The sequence below is a fragment of the Emydura macquarii genome, unplaced genomic scaffold, assembly GCF_026122565.2.
Source record: "Emydura macquarii macquarii isolate MOO-44397 ecotype Brisbane River unplaced genomic scaffold, CSIRO-AGI_Emac_v2 contig_587, whole genome shotgun sequence".
In the NCBI taxonomy this organism is placed as follows: domain Eukaryota; kingdom Metazoa; phylum Chordata; order Testudines; family Chelidae; genus Emydura; species Emydura macquarii.
The window spans coordinates 11,346,489-11,366,864 of NW_027130724.1; the positions used below are offsets into that span (position 1 = coordinate 11,346,489).

A 20,376-nucleotide genomic window follows, 5' to 3' on the forward strand; every position below is an offset into this window, starting at 1 on the left:
TCCTGGAGTTATAGCTCTGCAACACTACCTGCTAAATGCACTATATAAGAAAATAACCACAAGTCCCATAATGCATTTGCAGTCATCACTTTAGAATTTTTTCCTTCTGAAACTAAATTACTCATTGTCTCAAAGGCTGAACTTTCATTTCTAAAAATAAGGTATTACAACTTTGCACGGTTTATTTAGAACTCTGATAAATAAGGTTCCTCAGTTTAGTCTTGATAGTTTTATTGTTTTTAACTATAGCAACTGTATTCCTTGTACATATAAAGTAGGATTTACATTTTTATTAAGAGAAGACGTTAAAATTAAGCAGTAAGCTTAGAATTTCTTATTTTCTTTTCAGACCGAAAGATGCTTCTCACACTTTTGGAGAAATTACACTGTACAAATACATAAGGAAGGGACTATATTTTCATTTATTTTGTGAATCTTCTTGTACAAGAGAATAAAAACCTAACTGTTTTTAGAAACACTTCTTCCTCCTTTCCTTCACACCCAGCTGAATCCCACTGGCTCTGAATATTTCTCAAATCCATTTTTTTCCACTCCATCAGACCTTTACAGCCCTCATTTGTGTTTTGATTCTCTCTCACCTCAGCTACTGTGACCACCTTCTCTCTAGTCTCCCTGCTTCTCATCTTGCTTTGCTTCAGTGTCTTCAAAATTCTGCCACAAAAATAATTGTTCCCTCTCAATATTGGACTATGGCATCACCTCTATGCCCTGGTCCCTTTGCATCATCAGTATTAAATTAAAACTTCTTGTCCTGACATTCAAGGTTCTTCACAGATCTGCTCCTGCCTGCGTGTCTAATCTCATTTCCTTTTATTTTCTCTCTCACACCCATAGTTTAGCTGCATATAGATTTAATTGCGCTCTCCATCTCTTCCCACTTTCTCATTTGCGCCTATTTTCACACTGCTCAGTTATGCCTGAAGCAACATCCTACCTCACATGCAGCAGTTGAGCACCTTCTCTCCATTTGGATACCTCCTTAAAAGATACTTCGTCCATGAGGCCTTTAACAAATAACTGTCAATGTAAATTTTATGTAACCTAGTTGGTTCAAGGGCCATCCCATTTTATTCACCTGTAACTGATAATGATGACAATACTACTTTATACTTCTATAGCAGCTGCAATCTGTGACTCAAAGCTCTTTGCATTCATTCAGCCTCAAAGCCCTACAGTATGAGAGGTAGGTATCATTACTCTAGCTTTAAAGATGGAGGAAATCTAAGGCTCAGAAAGGTTACGTGAGGAATACAGGGGAACCTGCACTAATGAGAGAGTTCTTGTATGTCCAGTCACTATAGTCTACTACTAGTGAGGGGACCATATAGGCCTAATCACCTCATGTTCCACTCAGAGATGTCTGCATTTTGGTGGCGGGCTTAGTGATCTTTCCTTATTACTTATGTATCTCACAAAGGGGTTATGAGTCTTAGTTAGTAGATGTTTATAAAACCCTTTACGTTTTTTGGATGAAAGGCACTGCAGAAAGACACAGTATTGTCATACTATTGATTTATTGTAGAAAATTTTAGGATATACGTGATGTTTTTCACAATATAAACAAAATGAAAATAGAAATATTCAATGCTCTGCATAGTTTCTGTTTAGTAAAGCAGGGAGTAACCACTTTTGTACTATGTAATTCAATTTTAATACTTAGAAATACAGGCCAGTTTCACTCAAGTTGGTAGTGGGAAACCTTGTGGAGGTTCATTCTAAAGCAGGGTTGTTACTGTTACTGCTTTGAGTTTCTCCTCGATATAACATAAAGCCAGGGATCTATGGGTATGTCTACACTGCAGTGTAAGCCCAGGGTTCAAACTTAGGGTCAAGCCTAACCTCTCTTCTGTATATACAACAAATCATGCAGACCCAGAATCCAAGGACCCCCATGGAGGTGGTGGAGCCAAGGCTGAATCAAGCTGGGACCCAGGGTTCAAGCCCTATTGCTTTGTAGTGTAGATGCAGCTTCAGTGGACTGGTGCTCTGGGAGCCCACCAAAAGTATCTCACAATCCCATGGGCTGACTTCCTTTGTCCTCTGGACAGTCAAGTTTTCCCACATTGCATCACCAACAAAGGGCTAGAGCAGCCACATTTTGGGAGGGCACTAGGAATCATGGGATATGTGTGGTTGGACTCAGGCCTGCATAATGCCTCAGATTGGGAGCCATGGTTCAATAGTTCCTGGCTTGTGGTACAAATGAGTGTAGACGCTCAAGCCCTAGGTTAAGAAACCCAGGATCCACTAACTCGAGTTCTACTAATCCTGGGCTTACATTGCAGTGTAGACATACCCTTAATGAGCTCTGCTGGTCAGAGGCAAGAATCAGCACATCCCTCAGCTACACTGCACACAGCCCCTTCCCAGTTGGTTCTTCCCACATTTTAGTTTCATTGGCCCCTTGCATGCCCACAGAGGAAGGTATGTTCTACTTCCATAATTTCCCCTGGCAGATTTTCCACTAGAATGGACTTGGACTAAGAATTTCAAAAACAGGTGCCTAAAAGTGGGCTCCTAAACCCATATGTGCCTAAGGGTGGAATTTTCAAATGTGTTAAAGTGATTTAGGAGCATAAATACCATTGACCAGTGAGATTTGTGCTCCTAAATCACTTCTGTGTTTTTAAGAATTCCATTCTGAGGCACCTGAATATGGATTTTGGAGCCTTAATCTGTTTTTGAAAATTCAGATGTTCAAAAGTGCTAAGCACCCCACAGCTCCTGCTGACTTCAGAAGGAGCTGCTATGTAGTCAGCACTTTTGAAAATCAGGCCCTCCTATATTTAGGTGCTTAAGCATGGATTTTAGGTACCTTACTTTAGGTACCCATTTTTTTAATATCTTGACCTTTTTCTGAATCTGGGGGTTATTAACTGTATGATACAAACTGGGTCTTGAGTAGTGGATGAATTTGAACCTCTGGCACAGCATGTAATCAAGAGTCTTATTTTGTAAGTCAGCAGTTTGTAATGTTCATATTGTTAGGTTCTGGATGCAATAGAGAGAGGTTGAAAAGAGGGTATGTTTCAATGTTTAAACTGCTCTTATAATATTCTCACTCCAGCTATGTAAGTAACTATCACTTTATGTGCTAACGTAAAAAGGATGCAGTAATATTTAGAGCTGCTTAAAATTTATAAGTTACAGGACTGAAAAGAATTGCTGTGACTCATTAGTTACTGTGGTGGCTGACTAATACGTCTTAAAATTCATATTTTTTGGGTAGGTTAATAAATTTTTATTTCATTAAATTTCAATTGAAAGATTTCTATAGAAACATTCACTCCAGAACATTAAAATCTAACAGCCTACATTCATTTTCCCGTCACATTTTTTCTTGGAGTTACTTATAAACTCTTCATTGCCCAGCATACTCTATATACACTCCTAGATTGCCATTTAAGGTAATCTTTTCAAAGGTTGCAACTGTGTTCGCAAAAACATCTATTTGCACCTGCAGATCTATTATTTGCACATATTAATTCACATTGCCTAATCCCTCAGACAAGCAGGTATTTATGTATAGTTACCCAACTTTTCTGCCCAAATGACAATTTTGCAGGCCCCAGTGTGAATTTTTGTGGTTGCGAGCTCTGCAGCTATTTCTGGAAAAACTTGGTCTTGATTGTGTCTAACCAAACCAAAAAGTTCATATATACAATGTCTTTTTATTTTTGTTATGTTTAGGACAAGTTTATAACATTGACAGATAAAACAATTCCAAACATATGATTTAGCATCCTAAAACTCTCAACACTTTGTTTATAGTATAAGGTAACTTTATTAAACTTTTAACATTAGCATATCTCCACTCAAGCAATTTCCCAGAGAGTCACTTAGTGGCCCATAGTCCTTGTTACTATCTTTGCTCATCCTTGAAGACTTATGTGTAGTTCAGTGCCCAAACCCCATTGAGTAGTAGCTGCTAAGTTACAAATTACGAATTAGCCATCATCTCACTAGAAAATAAGGCTCACTTCTCTATACTGCAGAGACTTGAGAAGTTAGGCTAAGATGTAAGTATTCCTACTGCAAGGACTTCTGCCCTTAGGGTGCAACAAATACATCTCTATCAATGATTGTCCACTGGGCTAAAAACTGAAAGTGCTGCAACATCATCGACCACCCCACTGCTTTCACTCTATATGAAAAACTCCTTTGATGTGAGGAGAGTGACTTTCCTCCAGCCTTCTCATCCACACAACATACTCAAGAGGAAGGCAAAACCCCCCAAACCTTTGGTCTTAAAGTCAGTGGGCAACTAGAGGAAAATTCCTTCCCAGACCTTAAAATTGCTAAGCTACTTTAAGCAGAAACTGGACAAGCCAGCTTTTGGCTCTGAAGCATGTTATCTGTACTGCCATTGTAGTTATGAATGCTCATGTGGCTAACTCACAATATGGATCGCTCTGTCATTCTACGCAATGTATGTAGTAGACAGAGAAAAGCACTAAACTCCAAACAGCCCTGTTAAAATCAGCTTGTTCCGAAAGATGTATTTTTGTTTGTTCTGTCGTCAGTTCCACCATACAGTATCTAATTTATCCTGAGCTGAAAATGTTCAGGCTTCAAGAAGTTTGAAAATTTGCTTTTTACTATCAAATTGCAATGAAGCCTATTAAACTAACAAAGAGTGATCCTAAGAACATGATGTTAGTTTATATGCCATTGCCAAAGGGAGCTGATAAGATCCCAGCAGTGGAGCAGAACATTTACTACTATATACAATACTTCATTTTCATTATTCAGTGCAGAACAGAAAGCTGAGAAATTAGAAAGCTAGCAGAGGAAAAAATACAGTACCTCAACCTAAATATTTAAATGTATCTGATTTCAGAAGGCTCATCTCTTGTCCATGTGGAGACTGTGCCTGGCATTTTGAAGAGGAGGGATGTAGATGAGGCTTAGTGAAACAAACAAACAAAAAAAGTCACGGTTTCCATTAAGCACCTTGAGTTCTGACTCTGAGCCTTCTGCATGCATTTGTCTAACCACGGAGTCATTGAGCACATAGTATTGTGTAACTTTCATTTCTTTAGAGGCTTGTTATATTAGAAAAATTGTTCCAAAGAAAGCAACAATTATGACATGAGCACATCTGGCTCTTGCAAATTATTCTTTATTAAGCTTTCATTTAATTACATGTGCAGAAAGGTCTGCTTTTGATTACTGTAATTTTTTTTATTTGTCCATCTGAATGATAGTAATGTTGGAAATTACATACAAACCACCTGTTTTTTCACTAATAAGGCAAAGTTTATACAGATTTATGTGTGGAAGAGGGATTAGGATCCTCCCGTGTTTATGGTAGGAGGATTATTGCTCCTGCTAATTCAAGGTGAGGGATTAAAGTTGGTCATTGGAAGGAAATTGAACCTGTTTGTTTTTGTTCAGTAAACACTTTATAATGTTAGGAATAATTGACTTTAATGCACATCTTTTTCAGTTAAACTTCTGAAAAGTGGAGGAAGTTGTGTGTAAATTCCATGATAATATTTAAAGGAGTATATGTATTCTCATCTTTATGGGCAGAGATTTACAGCCCTACTTCTCATTGATGTTAATGGGAGTTAGAATGCATCAAGATAGAAATATAATCTATTGTCTACTACCTTTAAATGATATCAAGAGAAAACATAGCAGTGCTTTTCAGTAGCACGCTAATCCCAGCTTCAGTTCCCATTACAGATTCTGCTGTTGATGGAGAGTTGCTATACAGCTATGTAAAGACCATAAGTGTTTCATATTTTTCATGGGGATTGGTATCTTTTTTTTAATAAACAGGCTTACAACATTTGTCATGACTGTTTACCAGCCTGGGCACAATATTTACCTGCCCACCCCTTTACCAGGATAATTGTTGACAATGGATTAATAACTAATATATATTATGTGCCTGTCTAATAAAAATAGTTGTCCTGGGTGAGAATTTTGCAAATCTGTTTATTTTTTTCACGTAACGAGCAGGAAAACCTCAAAGAAGAAAATGCTGAGAAGCAGCAGCAAGGAAATAGAGTTATGTACATTTATCACATCTCTATTTTAGGACAGTTGCAGGCAATATTCTGTACTTGTTTCTTGTCTTGCAGCAACTCTATGCAGCACAACTGGCCAGCATGCAGCTTTCTCCTGGAGCCAAGATGACATCTACGCCCCAGGCACCAAACACGACAGGGGCACTGTCACCTACTGGAATGAAAAACGAAAAGCGAGGGACCAGCCCTATAACTCAAGTTAAGGTATATTTCGATGGAGAAAAAATTAGTGTTTGAAAGAGGCAGCGTGATTAGCGGCGTGACACCATTCACGTATTTATTTTAACAGTAGGAAGTCCAACCATATGAAAGCTCCTTTCCAAATGAAATACTCCTCTTCGGTGGTATGTTGTATGCATGGAGAATGGAAAAGCAGGTGCTCACTTCTTGGAAACAAAAATATCACACATTCCCCTTCATTTCTATATCCAGCCCTGAAAATTCATCCCTAAAGTTCAGTATCATCAGGATTTCAGTTTTTAATTTGATAATGTGCATAAATAGCATCTATTTTTGACGTGATTTCAAATTAAGCGCAGAATGCAACCTATGTCTCAGAAAGCTGCTGTTAACTTACATTGGGAGGGCCAGAGGGACCGTAGCCCTTCTAATTATTTCACAAATCCCAGGCTGCGCCTTTTACACAACTTTAGAAAAAGCTTCACATAAAAATAAAATGTAAATCAGGGCTCCAGGGAGAAAAACTGTGTCACTGCAGATTGATTTGCCTCTTGTTGATTTCACACAGCTGCTGACGACGAGGCTGCTCCTTGTTGGTTTTGCGCCATTGCTGAATGCTTGTGCCTGCTTATTCTCACTTGCTTGGAACTAGGCAGCTACAGCGTGGCACTTGGCAGCAGCATGAAATGAACATGATGCACCCCTCCAACTTTGTGCTGCAGCTGGTACCTGGGGTGCATCGGGTTGCCTTTATTGCTGTGTTTTCCTGTATTGCATTTCACAAGGCCAAACCAGTTGGGAAACAACTTGCTTCAAGCTACAAAACTCTTAGTTTGGGGGAAAACGTTTGGACATGCTATTGATTTGAACAACTAGCACGACAAATATAAAGACATTAACTGAGCTATGGAAGACACACACTGGCTTTACACAGAGAAAAAACATTCTTTGAGAATTACAAAAAAATCCTATAGACCTACAATCATGTTGCAAATCACGCTGTAAAGATTTTACTCACTTGGGGTGAGAATTTTATTTTTTTTAGTTTTTACAGGTGAGTAAAAATATCATTGTTTTTTTCATTATCCTCAATCATCATGGTAAAGTGCAAGCAAGTAGTTATTTCTGCCTTGGCTGATAAATTTCCATGACACTTTTGTGCTACGTTGAGAGTATTAATAAATAAAAACAATTCCATTATGGACAGATCCAGCATTTATTTAGCAAAGTGTTCACTTTACTTAACCATGGATACATATTAGTCTAATATTTTATCTCTCATAATCCAGTGCTGTGCTTCTGAGCAGTTAGTGAGATTTACTACATATGTTAAGTTTCTAGAGGTCGATGCAGAAGCAGCCAAAAGTAGAGGCAAAATGTTTAAGCAAAGTTGCTATAGTATAGTGATACCAAACACCAGTGATTTAGGGGATTGAGTATATGGTATTGAGTACATTAATGTGAAAAAGTAATTTTATAAGTGAATGAGCCAAATGGATCTACCCCAAACCAAACCTTTACTGGATGAGCAAAATTTTCCCTGGTTAAATTTAAACACATATCTACTTGAACTAAAGCCAATGCCATTCCAGCTTCCTTGGCCAGCTGAGTTCTATTACTGACTTGACCACATGCAAATTCTTGGGGGTTTCCCTACATAATTCTACTTGAATGGACTGCAGTATATGCTAATAAAACACTTTTTATACATATTTTATTAGGTACACTATTGTATTGAAAATATTAGAGATAAATTACAAGTTTTTCACATAGAGAAGTTATCATAAAAGACAGGGTTATCATAAAAGAAAATGAATTAGTATGTAATATAAAAACACTCCAATAAACTAGTACTAGAGTGCTCTCTTGGAGAACTCTGTTACCCATACAGTGCACAGCAGTTTCAATTGTCATGCATTTCTTAATAAACTGTACATTCCTTCTCTGTATTTAGCCATCTGTTGGTACAACGTACGTGCACTGGTACTTAATAGAGCTAATAGGATTGTTTCATAGCAGTCAGAGTTTTCAAAAAATAAAGAAACATCAGTTTTCAGAAATATTTTCCACCTTACAGCTATTTCATATCAGTGATGAGGTCTGATATGGAGGAATAAATATAAATGTTCTGTAAGTGTTCAAAGGCCCTGAGTTTTCATTTGTTGCAGAATCATTATTACAGGTCAGAAAGTTATTTGAGCATTGAGCATGTTAGCACAGGTTTCTGTGTGCGCATGCTCATAATCCTTGATCTTGCCAGTGTTTTAGCCCAGGATGAACCCTGGGTCCACATGGAACCCCGTTGAAGTTACTGGGGCTCTGCAGGGGCATGCAGCTTGTTGAATCATTGCCACAAAGCATATGAACATACTAAGGCCCTTACTCTGCAATTAGATTTGTGCAGGCAAATGTCTGCATTCCTGCAGAGCTCCATTGCTGTTAGTTGGGCTCTACACGGGTACATGTGTCTGCCTGCATTGCAAGGTCAGGGACTATATTTGCAATTAGCAACTAATATGGGGGAGAAAATAAAGCCTGGCGTTTTACACAAATTATATTAGCTTTGGAGATGTGAAGATACTATGAATAAGCACCTATTTGTTACATTGGCATATTGAATGTGTTATATATAACTAGATGTACTTTGCTGAATCCCTATTTGATAGTAAGGAGAATGGGAAAAATGAGATAAAATAGTGTATTAAAGTATTCTGTCATATATTTCCAAACTTTTCAGTATTCAGTGCTGCCTTCTAAAATATATACTATGTACCCTTACATCCAGCATATTGTAGCTTTTTGTGTATTTTAAATGAGAGAGCTCTGTCTTATTAGGCTCTTTCATTTTAATTACAGAAAATCAGCATTCTTCTGTTTTTAGAATGCTGTGACTTGCAGGCTGCTTAGCAAGCTAAGCAAAGGGGATATGCCCTAAGAATGGGGAGAGGATCGCCTTGTGAATGGTGGATCTTGATCAAAGAAACAAGTTACTTAGATTCTTTCTCTTCCCAAAGTTAGGCATTTGTTAAAATTGGACTCATTCTCCCATATCACTGACACAACATGTATGTCAAAGAGCGTGAATGTTTTCCAGAGTTATCTGGCTAGAGAGCTATGTATGTCTATACCAAATTTACATGTTAAGACATTTTCCCCGTCTTCATGCTGCTTACATACTGCAAATTAAAGATACAGCCGAGATACTTTTTGAACATAGTAGAAATTATTACAAAAGCATCGCCTGACCACTATGATGTGTTTCATATACATGAAAGGTAATATTTAATTCTACATAAAATATGGCAAAGATAGATGACGTGACATTGGAATAAAAATATGTAAAATGAAACTGTAGAAAATATTATATATCTGAAACTCTGCATTATGTGCATAGATGATTGCAGTGCATTTACATTCATTGCAAAATTTTCTTTTTAATGATAGGAAGAGAGTGTAGATTAATATCCCGGGCAGAATGTGCACCCAAAAAAAGACACATGGAAGGTGTGCAGCAATGGCAGTGTTATGGGTACATGGGCCAAAAATGTGAAATATTTCTAAATATTTCTCTGGATGAATTATGTTTGTTTAATTTCTAATATATGAAAAAATAAACTACATAGTTTATTTATAGTTCCAGGAACTTTTCAAATAGAACCAGCACAAAAGCACTACTGAGTTGCTGGAAATTTTAAATAATTCTTTGTAAATGCCCTAGGTTAATTTAGATCTCTGAAAACACATTAGGAAATTAAGCTGTAATGTGAGCTAATTCAAATTTTAATTTGGCAAAAAGAATGATCCAGCCACACAGTTAATGTAAATAGAAGCATAACACAGAGAAATTAATGAGGTTTCCTTTCGTTGAATCTTCAAGGAGGCAGATAATTAGCTTCTTTTGTTATTATTGCAGGAGAATGTGGCATTGTCTCGGAGGTGTAAAATGACTGTGTTTTACTAAGTGATAATGTGTTTCATTTGTCTTTTTCTAATAATTATTTACACTAAACTCTTGTAGGATGAAGCAGCACAGCCACTGAATCTCTCAGCCCGACCCAAGACAGCGGAACCTGTCAAATCCCCAACATCACCAACGCAGAGCCTCTTCCCAGCTAGTAAAACCAGTCCAGTGAATGTGCCAAATAAAAGTGGCATCCCAAGCCCTATTGGAGGAACATTGGGAAGAGGATCCTCTTTAGGTAAACCTGCAAGCAGAAGGGAAATAACTGGTGATTTCGAAAAGGGAAATATTTTCCCAAGAGGTGCATTTTCTGGGTGAAACTCTCACCTTGAGAATGCCTTGTGATTTTAAAAGGAGGGACACAGTTAAATAGACACTGGAAGCTACATTTTCTGGTTAAAACAAGGAAAACATTTGCAAGAAAAGTTGCTGAATCACTCCTATTGCTAAGGATTTGCACTCCATGCAGTAGCGGTATATATTAAATCCTTACAGGAATACAGCATATAAGCATGCTGTACAAGAAGAATATGTAATTATAGCAAGTTTATGTGAACATTTTCCCTCCTCCCAAAATCAATTGTATGTATAAGTACAAGACTCAGTTTTCAAATTTGGCCTCTGGATTAGGCAACAAATGAGCAGAGTAATGAATACAAGAGCCAGTTTGAGTGCCTTACTTAGATTTTAAAATGTGATGGCCCATACATGAGCTCAATCGATTGGGATTACTCAAGTGTTTTAAATTAAGCGTGGTCTTAAAGTGCTTTGCTAGATTAGAGCCTGAGCGCTCAGCACCTTGAAGGATCAGAGCCATGTATATTTACTGTAAATTATTTTATAAGCTCAGGCAAGTAGACAGCTTGACTTGGTTTTCATTGTTAGCCTGAATATGCCTATTAGTCTTACTCAGAAGAGTGCTCCTAAAGAAATATAATCTTCTATAATTTGAAGTTTCACCAATCCATGAACCAGTGGTGTGCTAGAAATGTAGTATCACTGCACCAAGATTTTATCCTGAATATATTGAAAACAAAATTGTGATGGTAGAAAGGCGGGAGGGTTTCTCTTCAGCTAGTTCAAATCTCTTTATTATTCATTGCTCACAGATGTTCGTATTTCCAGGTTGTGTACGTTCAAATGTTTGCAGACAAGGAATTATTGACCCATGGGCAAGATTCACAAATGAAATTTGCTATATAATGGAACAAAATTTATTTTGGGTGAAAGTAGTTTATAAAGGTTAGTTCATCCAGTCAAGGAACAGAAACAAGTACCTGACAATTTAGTTACTGGCCACAAAAGTCACATACTGAATTCTCATGATTCAACCCTGGACTGAATACTTATGACAAACTGGTTGTTCGCAATCCCTTGCTCTAATATACTTGTAAAATATGTGTAAACACGTGTGAATAATGAACAAATTTATAAAAATTGTGATCTGGTCCACACACACAGAACCAAACAACATCACGATCCCATTGGGAATGTTTCATGAAATATAATTTCTGCAGTTTGCCAGATGTCATTCGGTCTTTCTGACATGATATTTCTAAGTTCCCCTGTTACTGTGGTATCTAACAGTACAGAAGAGCAGGTTGGTTTGAAGCCAGACTACTAGTGGCATTTTTAGAGACAGGCAGAGAACAACGGTGGCAGAGGATGAGGATATTTTCAATTAAAAGTTAAACTACAAAAACTTTGTTTTCTTCCCCAATCTAAAAGTAGAAGAAGGACGGAGATGAGACATGGTTAAATATTCAAAATCTCCCAACTGACTTTAGAAGCCTGTGTCCTATTTTCAAAATCACTTGGGGCCAGACTTTTAAAGTCAATGGGACTTTGGCGCCTATGAGTATGTGTACAACTGGGGGGTGGGAAAAAAACTCAAAAACCTTGCAACAGCAAGTGTCAGAGCTTGGCTCAACAGACTCAGGCTTATGGGGCTCACGCTATGGGGCTAAAAATGGCTGTGTAGACATTGCAGTTCAGGCTGGAACTCAGGCTCTGTAGCACACCCCACTCCCTGGACTTCAAAGACCAAATTCAAGCCTGAGCCAGAACATCTATATGGCTAGTTTTAGTGCCTTAGTGCGAGTCCCACAAGCCCAAGTCTGTAGACCTGGGCACTGGAACTTGATGCCATAGGTGTTTTTTGTTATTGTTGTTGTTTTTTTGCAGTGTAGACATACTACAAGTCTCTTAGGAGCTTTTGAAAATTTTACTCAGGGGGAACATAGATTGAATCCTGTGATGGCACTGTTTTAGGTAGGCACACCTCAGTTTCTGCTAAAAAACAGCATGGCGTATTCCCTAAAACCTTGAATAGGCTACAGTATTAAATCAGTTATTTATTATTCAAGGTAAAGCCTGAGCTGCTAATTTAATTTTAATTTTTTAAAATCTACGTGCTGATGGGTCAAGTCTTGCACTCTTTACTTAGGCAAAACTCTCACTGAAGTCAGTGGAACCGACATCAATAAGAATTTTCTTCTGAGGAAGAATTCCAAAATTGGCTCATTTATTTATTTTATGACAGAGTGTAATTCAGTTCACAAGCCTAGCAAACTTAGAGCATTTAAATAAAGGACAGACATTTTTGCTTGTCATGCAGGATTCCCCAAAAGTTCCTAGCTGTAACGTGTGTTTGTGTGTGTGTGTATGTATATATATATATACACACATCTCTATATTGTATAATGCACATTCACATGCAGCAACAACAGGTGGATCAAGTTAAAGCTTCACCACAGCAGCCTGTAACTGCCAGTCACTGAATAATTGCTGTCTTTTGGTCTAAAATTAGAAAGGCTTAACCACAGCACTAATTTTTACCTACAATAAAATGCATTTTACAGAACGTTAGTTTGTTTAATGGTTGAAGTTTTTTTTTTTTAATCTCTGCTACATGTAATAGAAAGAAAAGAAACATTTTGTCTCAGTTATTTACAGCTTTGGGTTCATGTTAAGGTGATAACTTGCCTGCCACCACATGCTAACTGCTTTATATAATTTCTGGATTTCAAAGCTCAGTGCAGGGGACTGAGCGTTATCCCTTAACAAAGAAACACTGAATAAAAATTAGCATATATTTCAATACCCAATCCAGCAAGCTTACTTTCGGTTTGTTTTTCTCTCTTATCATTTCAAAGGTTTCTCATTTGGGTCCTGGTCCAGCAAAGTATTAAGTATTTGCTTAACTTTAAGCATATGAGTGGTCTCATTAAGTTCAATGGGACTATTCACTTGCTTATTTTCTGGGCTATATTGTAGACCGAGTAGTCATATTTGTAATGGAACAAAGAAGGTCCACCCTTATAAGTAAGTACTGCGTATTAATTCAACTGTGTAACGCAGTGGTTTTCAACCTCTGGGTCCACAGACTATGTCTAAAATATCCAAGGGTTCCCTACCTCTATTTGAAATATTTTAGGGGTCTGCAAATGAAAAAAAGGTTGAAAACCACTGGTCTAAAGAGAAGATTATCATTACTACTACTACAGAAGTTAATCAAGTGCCACTTGGACATGATGAAAGCTGTTTGCATAACTGAGAATCTAATCTGAAAGATTGTCTTAATTAGGTGTGTTCTGTATTTATAGACATCCTTTCCAGTCTTAACTCACCTGCCCTATTTGGGGACCAGGACACGGTCATGAAAGCTATCCAGGAGGCTCGAAAGATGAGAGAGCAGATCCAGAGAGAGCAGCAGCAGCAGCAGCCACATGGTGTTGATGGAAAACTGCCCTCCATGAATAACATGGGTCTAAACAACTGCAGGAATGAAAAGGTAACATCTCCCCTTTCCACACAGCCTGCCACTTATTGGTCTTATAGATGACAAATAGTCTCTTAATTTCATGTGGCAATTTACTTCTTACAGCTCCTAACCAGCTTTGTTGTTATATTAAAAATAGCTTGTTACTTCATCCTGTTGTGCCATGAACTTCTGCTATATGTAGGCATAATGACGTTCAAAAAAATCAGCCTTGTAGTGTTACACCAGCAAACTCCCAGTCCCAGACTTTCTCCCAGAAATGTGCGTCTTGTACTGCAGAGCACTGCATCCTCCCGGACAATACAAGCTCATATAAAGTCCACCATTTATAAACAGAAAAAGATATGCACAAATCTTGTTTACCCAAACACTTCAGTCCAAACACACTGGTTTAGATAAAACAACTAAACAGATTCATTAACCACAGAAAGATTTTAAATGACTACAGATAATGAGGCATACAGTTCAGAATTGGTTAAAAGATGATAAAAGGTAAAATGCAACTAACATCTAACTTAACAAGCTAAGTGAACACAAGGTAAAGGTCTCTCTCACCACATGTTCCAGTGGTCTTACTGGCTGAACCTCCGTCAGTCAGAGTCTCTCCTCCCATCCAATGCTGCTTCCTTTGTTCTTCAGGAGTTTATGATGCTGTGGACAGAGAGCAAGGGAGAGATGATTTGGGGCATCTGCCTTGTCCTCTTATAGCCCTTTCTCTTGTGCAAGAATCATCTCCAGCTGATGTTCAGGAGAGAGAAAGTCTGTGTAGCCAGGAACCTTAAGATGCTTCTTTGTCAAAATGTAGATTTTTTTTGCCCACTCCCTCTCTCCTGTGGAAGAGTGGACACTTAATCAGGTGGTGATCCGTTTGATCTGATTGACACTTGGCTGAGGCATTGGCTAACCTTTTTGTCTCTAATCTTTTTGTTTGTGACTGCCCTCCAGAACATGTCAGAATATGTCTTGGTAATTTTATACAGTGGAATCTTATATCTTTACATACAATGGTGCCACACATATTTTAACTGGACCATAATAATCAGCAAATCATGAGTTTTGAAATGATACCTTACACAGTATGCTTTGTACAAAAGTTAGCATAGTCTCATAAAAGGATGAACCTGGGTTACAGACTGTCACGAAGAGGCTATGCTATACTGTTCTTATCTGACAAAGAGATCCCTTTTTAAGTGTAAATATTAAAATGACTGTAACTATATGCAAAGCCTCCATAATATTTTGCTTATATGATGATCTTATCTAAACACACAAGAGATCCATCTGTGAGCCAGGAGACCATAGCAGGGTGCAGAAAAGGAAAGAATTATTGTAAACAGCTCTGTCGAAGACAAAATGTCTTTTAAGATACCTTTTATATTTTAACTTAATAAGATCTCTACATTACTCAAAACAGCAATGGAAATGGTCAGTGCTTGTTAAAGGGATTTGTTTAACCTCTCTCCCTGTAGGATTAACCATGCTTTTCAAAATAAATTCAGAGCATAATAAATATTTATTTCTACTAGGTTTGGTTTAAATGACAGCATTTTAAAACTCATTTAATACAGATTAATGCTATGAAAAAGGCTTTCTAACTACTGAACCAGCAGTCCTTATTCAGGCAAAATTCTAATTAAAGTCAATGCAAATCCTAATTGAGTAAAAACTAAAGGATTGTACATCAAGTTACCAAAAAAAAAAAAAAAAAAAACCTGCTGTGATAAGCCTTAGCTTTTTTTTATTAAAGTGTATTTTACAAATGCATCCCATGAGTGCCATTGGATCAATATTTGAAAATATTTAAAACACAAAAAGGAAGGTTAAAGGGATTCTTAAAATTTGTTTCTACTATGTAAAGTGAAGAGGTATAAAAAAGGCACCTTCTTGCTCTACAAGGTCTCCTCCTCAGGTGATTTCAGAACCTTACCAGCTTCCTGTATTGACTAAAGTAACTTTTTATTTCCTCTTACATCTCTTAGCAGAGCCAATAAAACTTTGGGAGAATGAGCTGCAATCTCTTCCTTCATGTATATTGTCTAAAGCATTGTTAACTAAGTGTGAATCAGAGAATCTTTATTGTTTGTGATGCATACGGTGAAATAACCCTGGTTGAGCTTGCATGCCTGCCTGTTAGAAAAATCCTCTCTCTGCTTGTAAAGCAGATGTGGAAGCACTGGAGCCCCACAGTGCCATTTTTACACAGAGACATTTCAGAATCAAATGTGCTGTTTAAGGCTCTGACAACAAAATTACAGTAAGGAGATTTATCATGAAGACTTGCTGTCATCCTGTTGTTTTTATTTATTATAGCATAAGCCACAGAGTGAAGCAATAAAACAAGCCTGGGTGGGGATTGTACTGGAACATTACTACCATACCTTTGATACATTGTTTGTCCCTTAGCCTCCTACCACAACACAAAGTAGTGCAGATATTAAAATATAATGGGATATAAATTGGCCTTTTAAAATTATGGTCTCTCTCCACTTGCCACCTCCCAAAACTAATGAAATAATTGGCATTTTTAAGAGTAATAAATCTCCTGGAAGAATTGTACATGTATAGAATGTAAAATAGATTAATACGATACCTTAAAAAAACAACAACCATATTTTTGTTCAAATATCATTATAGACATTTCCCACTCGGGATATTTACCACCACTCCTTTTTCGTTGTTTCTGTTTGTGTGATAATTTCCTTTTACTTATTCTTTTGCTTTAAAAACTATTCTGTACCTGTGGTACAGAGTGCAGATTTTTCATGATCCCAGCAGAGCCTTGAAATCATAGCTACCTTTTTGGATTTTCTCCTTATAATAGGATCATGTCCTCATGTCTGTCTTTTAGAGTCAATTTTTCAAAAACAGGCTCCAGATAATTAGACTTTGCTCATACAAATGAGTAACTAGAGTCTAACCCCAGAAAAAGATGACAAGCTAATTGCCTGTGACTTGGACAGAAAAAAAGTTGAGTTCTGGTCAGTTACTGGACCTTGAGTTCTCATAACAGGTAACAGTTTGTTGTCCAAATGATTATGCTTAAAACCTTATGCACACAACTTCAAAACCTGGGTTGACGCCTTTTTGAAAAAGTCATTTTAGGGCTCTGAATGCTTTTCATTGGTTATAAACATATATTTGAAAATTGCCCCTGTTCCCCTTAAAAAAACTAGAAAGTTTTAAAGCGCTTACAGGGGCTCGGTCATCAGAAAGAGGAAAACAAATTGATGACAATGAGCTGGAATTTTTTTGATTTTTATGATTCTCTGGAGAGCCATGGCTCAGCTACACTTTTAAATTGACACCATTCTATGGGCATATAGATTTATAGAGCTTAAGACATAAACTAGTTATTAGCAAAACCAAATGTTTCTACCTTACCTGATGCTGTTCAACTGTAGGCCAACATCAGGAAAGGGGAAAGAGAAGAGCATTCATGCTTTTATGGGAGAAGTGGAAAAGGAGCTGACCCAGTTCAGGAGCCACTGGGAAAGTGGAGGGAGCCAGAGGAATCCAGAAATGGCCTTACAAAGAATCTTTTGTGTGACTGGAGGAACAGCAGAAGTGATACAGAAGGTTGGCTCCATTTGGGGGAAATAGCTCTTTTCCAGGAAAGTCATGTTCATCTTCAAAAGAACTTAGTAAATTAAGGTACTTTACCAAAACATTCATTATTGGAATTAGTTTTGTTATATTAAGTTTTTAAAACCAGGATGATTGACTAAATGTTGACTAATAGTTCTAATTGACAATATTCTAAATGAACCCCAAAGATTCTATATTGTCTATTTTGTTTATATTTAAAAGGCCAAATTCTATCTTTGTTCAAGTTTGGGCAGTATACAGGCAGAAGCATGAGTTACCTGCACTGGATAGAGGTACATGGGGTCAAGTCGCAGAATATACATGGTAAATATAAACATCATATCTTTTACAGTCTCTCACTGGAAGCCGTTCCACATCCTTACAGAAGACCTGTGAAGTGACCTCATTAAGCTTTTAGGGGCACCAGAATCTTGCATAATATGTCTATGCCCCCTCTCCTGAAAACATTGTAGGTTTTCAGGCATAAGAATATGTGCAGTTGGAAACCAGAATTAGGCCCCAAAAATATATGACAGGATTTGCCCCCTACTTCCATAAACTTCAATAGGAGCCGCAGATGCTCAGTGCCTCTGAAAAGCAGTCCATAAATCCTTAGGCAACGGTGGAGACCTATACATTTTTCTACATTACCTCTATTTCCAATGAAAAAGAATTAAATGCACTTCATTTATACTAATGTAGACATAATGACTTGTATGCAAAATATAGTCTGGACTTGTTTAAAATATGTATTATTTACCCTTGGAGTTGTTTATAGTCTATTGGTCAAAGCCATATGTAGGTACTCAGATTTGACTTGATAAGGCATAATGGCCCCTTTGGAGGTGTTACGGTCTGCTGTAATGCAAAGTATTTAGGGACAGTTAAATATATGGCTTATTGACACAATAGAGCTCCTCTGGAATTGTTACACTCCATCATTTACATATGGCCACTGCACATGTGCACAAAATTTGCCTGATAGAAACGCTTCAGGAAGTTTTTATAGAAAAACATTACCATTCATGTATAGTCATTTTTTTCCTAAATGAGAGAAACTCCATCATTGTATTATTTTCCCTAAATGCCCAAAGTACAACATCATATTATCAATTAATTGTTTGATCAATTTTGTTATTATAGCTTAATAATTGTAATGAAACACTGAGTTCTGTTCAAGCACTAGATGATTCAAAGACAATCACAGTCCTTCTCTGTTACCAGTTATTCACCGAACTCAAGGAATAACTGACCAGAAGAATTGAGTCAGAGCAATATTTTTTCAGACCAAGCTGCAGGCAATCAGCTTCTTATTTTTTACTAGAATTAGTTAGGACTGTCCCTAATTTCCAAACATGAGGCATAGGAATAATTATCTAAGGAAACCGTCATATTATAGACTTTCATGAACCATCATGAATAATAAACATTTAGATCAGATTTACAAGAGTTCACCTATTCTGTTTTGTTTTGGGATTTTAACAAAAACTTCTTAATAAAGTTTTCTCTTCTTTTTGTTTTAGTTTCTGATAGAATAATCTTTAATTGTAAATAAAAGACCAATATTCATATTTCAGCCACTGAAAGTGGTTATGTGCATACACAATTACAGACTACCCACTCCCTCTTGTTAAATCTTAACTCTATTAGTACTACCAAGATATATACTTTACAACCTGGCTAAACAAATCAATAGAAATATTTATCACAAATGACCAATTTTAGTATTTTCCAAGTTGTTTTACTGTGGTAGTACCTAGAGGGCCCAATGAAGGATCAGGGCCCTATTTTGCAAGTGCTGTACACGCAGATAATATTATGCTCCAAAGAGCTGGTTGCCTGAGTAAGCTGATAAAAGTTTTTAAACAAAATTCCCTCTTTGGAACTACTCTCAAAATGGAAGAAGACACATACTTACTGAAGGCTTGTCTACACTGAGCGGCTCTGTCAGCACAACGTGCAGCAGCATTGATTGAGCAGGTCTGGTGAAGACAGGCTCAATGGATTTCTGAGCGCATCTCTCATCGACTCTGGTACTTCACTGGCACAAGAAGTGTAAGCTGTGTCAATGGAAGATTGTTTCCCATCGACATGGTGTAGTGAAGACAGTGCAGCTACTCGATGCAAGGTATGTCAACACTGGTTACGTTACTTGTGTAATGTAACTTGTGTACCTTGCATCAATGGAGCCGTGCAGTATAGACAAGACCTGAAAAAACTGGTGGGGTCTCATTTCGCTGCAAAGACTTAGGGAGTTTACTGTAGCCATAGGAACAGCTGTAGGCTGCATGTCTTTGGAGGTTGGTGGGATATTACATCTTTTGGTAATCCTGATGCTCAGTAGGTAAGGAGCTTATTTCACAAAGAGATCCAGTAACTGGGGTAAGTCACATTCCTCTATATGGGATTTGTGGGTCCTAGAAGGCACCATGCACTCATTGTTTCTCAGGTGAGAACCCCCTTTCATTCTGTATTTTTATCTCAATTAAATGATTATGGCTGAGGGAGATACCACTGAATGGAGAGGAAATGAAAAATGAAAATCCCAACAGTCATTTTCACTATATTTCCACAAAGGCACTTTAAAATATTTTGAGGGTTTGGCTATTTTAATAAACTGTTTATAACTCTAAATAATAATGGTAAACCAGGATTTTCAAAACCGGGTGCCTAAAGTCAGGCTTGTAAGTCCGTATTCAGGCACCTGAATATAAATGGCCTGGTCTCAAAAGTGCTGAGCACCCAGTATCTCCAACTGAAGCTAACCTGTGTTCAGCACTTTTGAAATTTAGTCCCCTTTTTTAGATATA

General features: G+C 37.4%; 1 protein-coding gene across 16 annotated transcripts in view; it reads left to right on the forward strand.

The window, feature by feature from the left end:
• Window positions 1-20,376, forward strand: part of SOX6 (SRY-box transcription factor 6) — a 480,108-nt gene that overhangs the window by 395,042 nt on the left and 64,690 nt on the right. For all 16 annotated transcript variants that reach the window (XM_067540705.1, XM_067540707.1, XM_067540708.1 and 13 more), the window contains 3 exons: window positions 6,114-6,263; window positions 10,258-10,438; window positions 13,806-13,993. In XM_067540705.1, coding sequence (XP_067396806.1) covers window positions 6,114-6,263; window positions 10,258-10,438; window positions 13,806-13,993 — 519 coding nt within the window. The remainder of the gene's footprint in view (window positions 1-6,113; window positions 6,264-10,257; window positions 10,439-13,805; window positions 13,994-20,376) is intronic.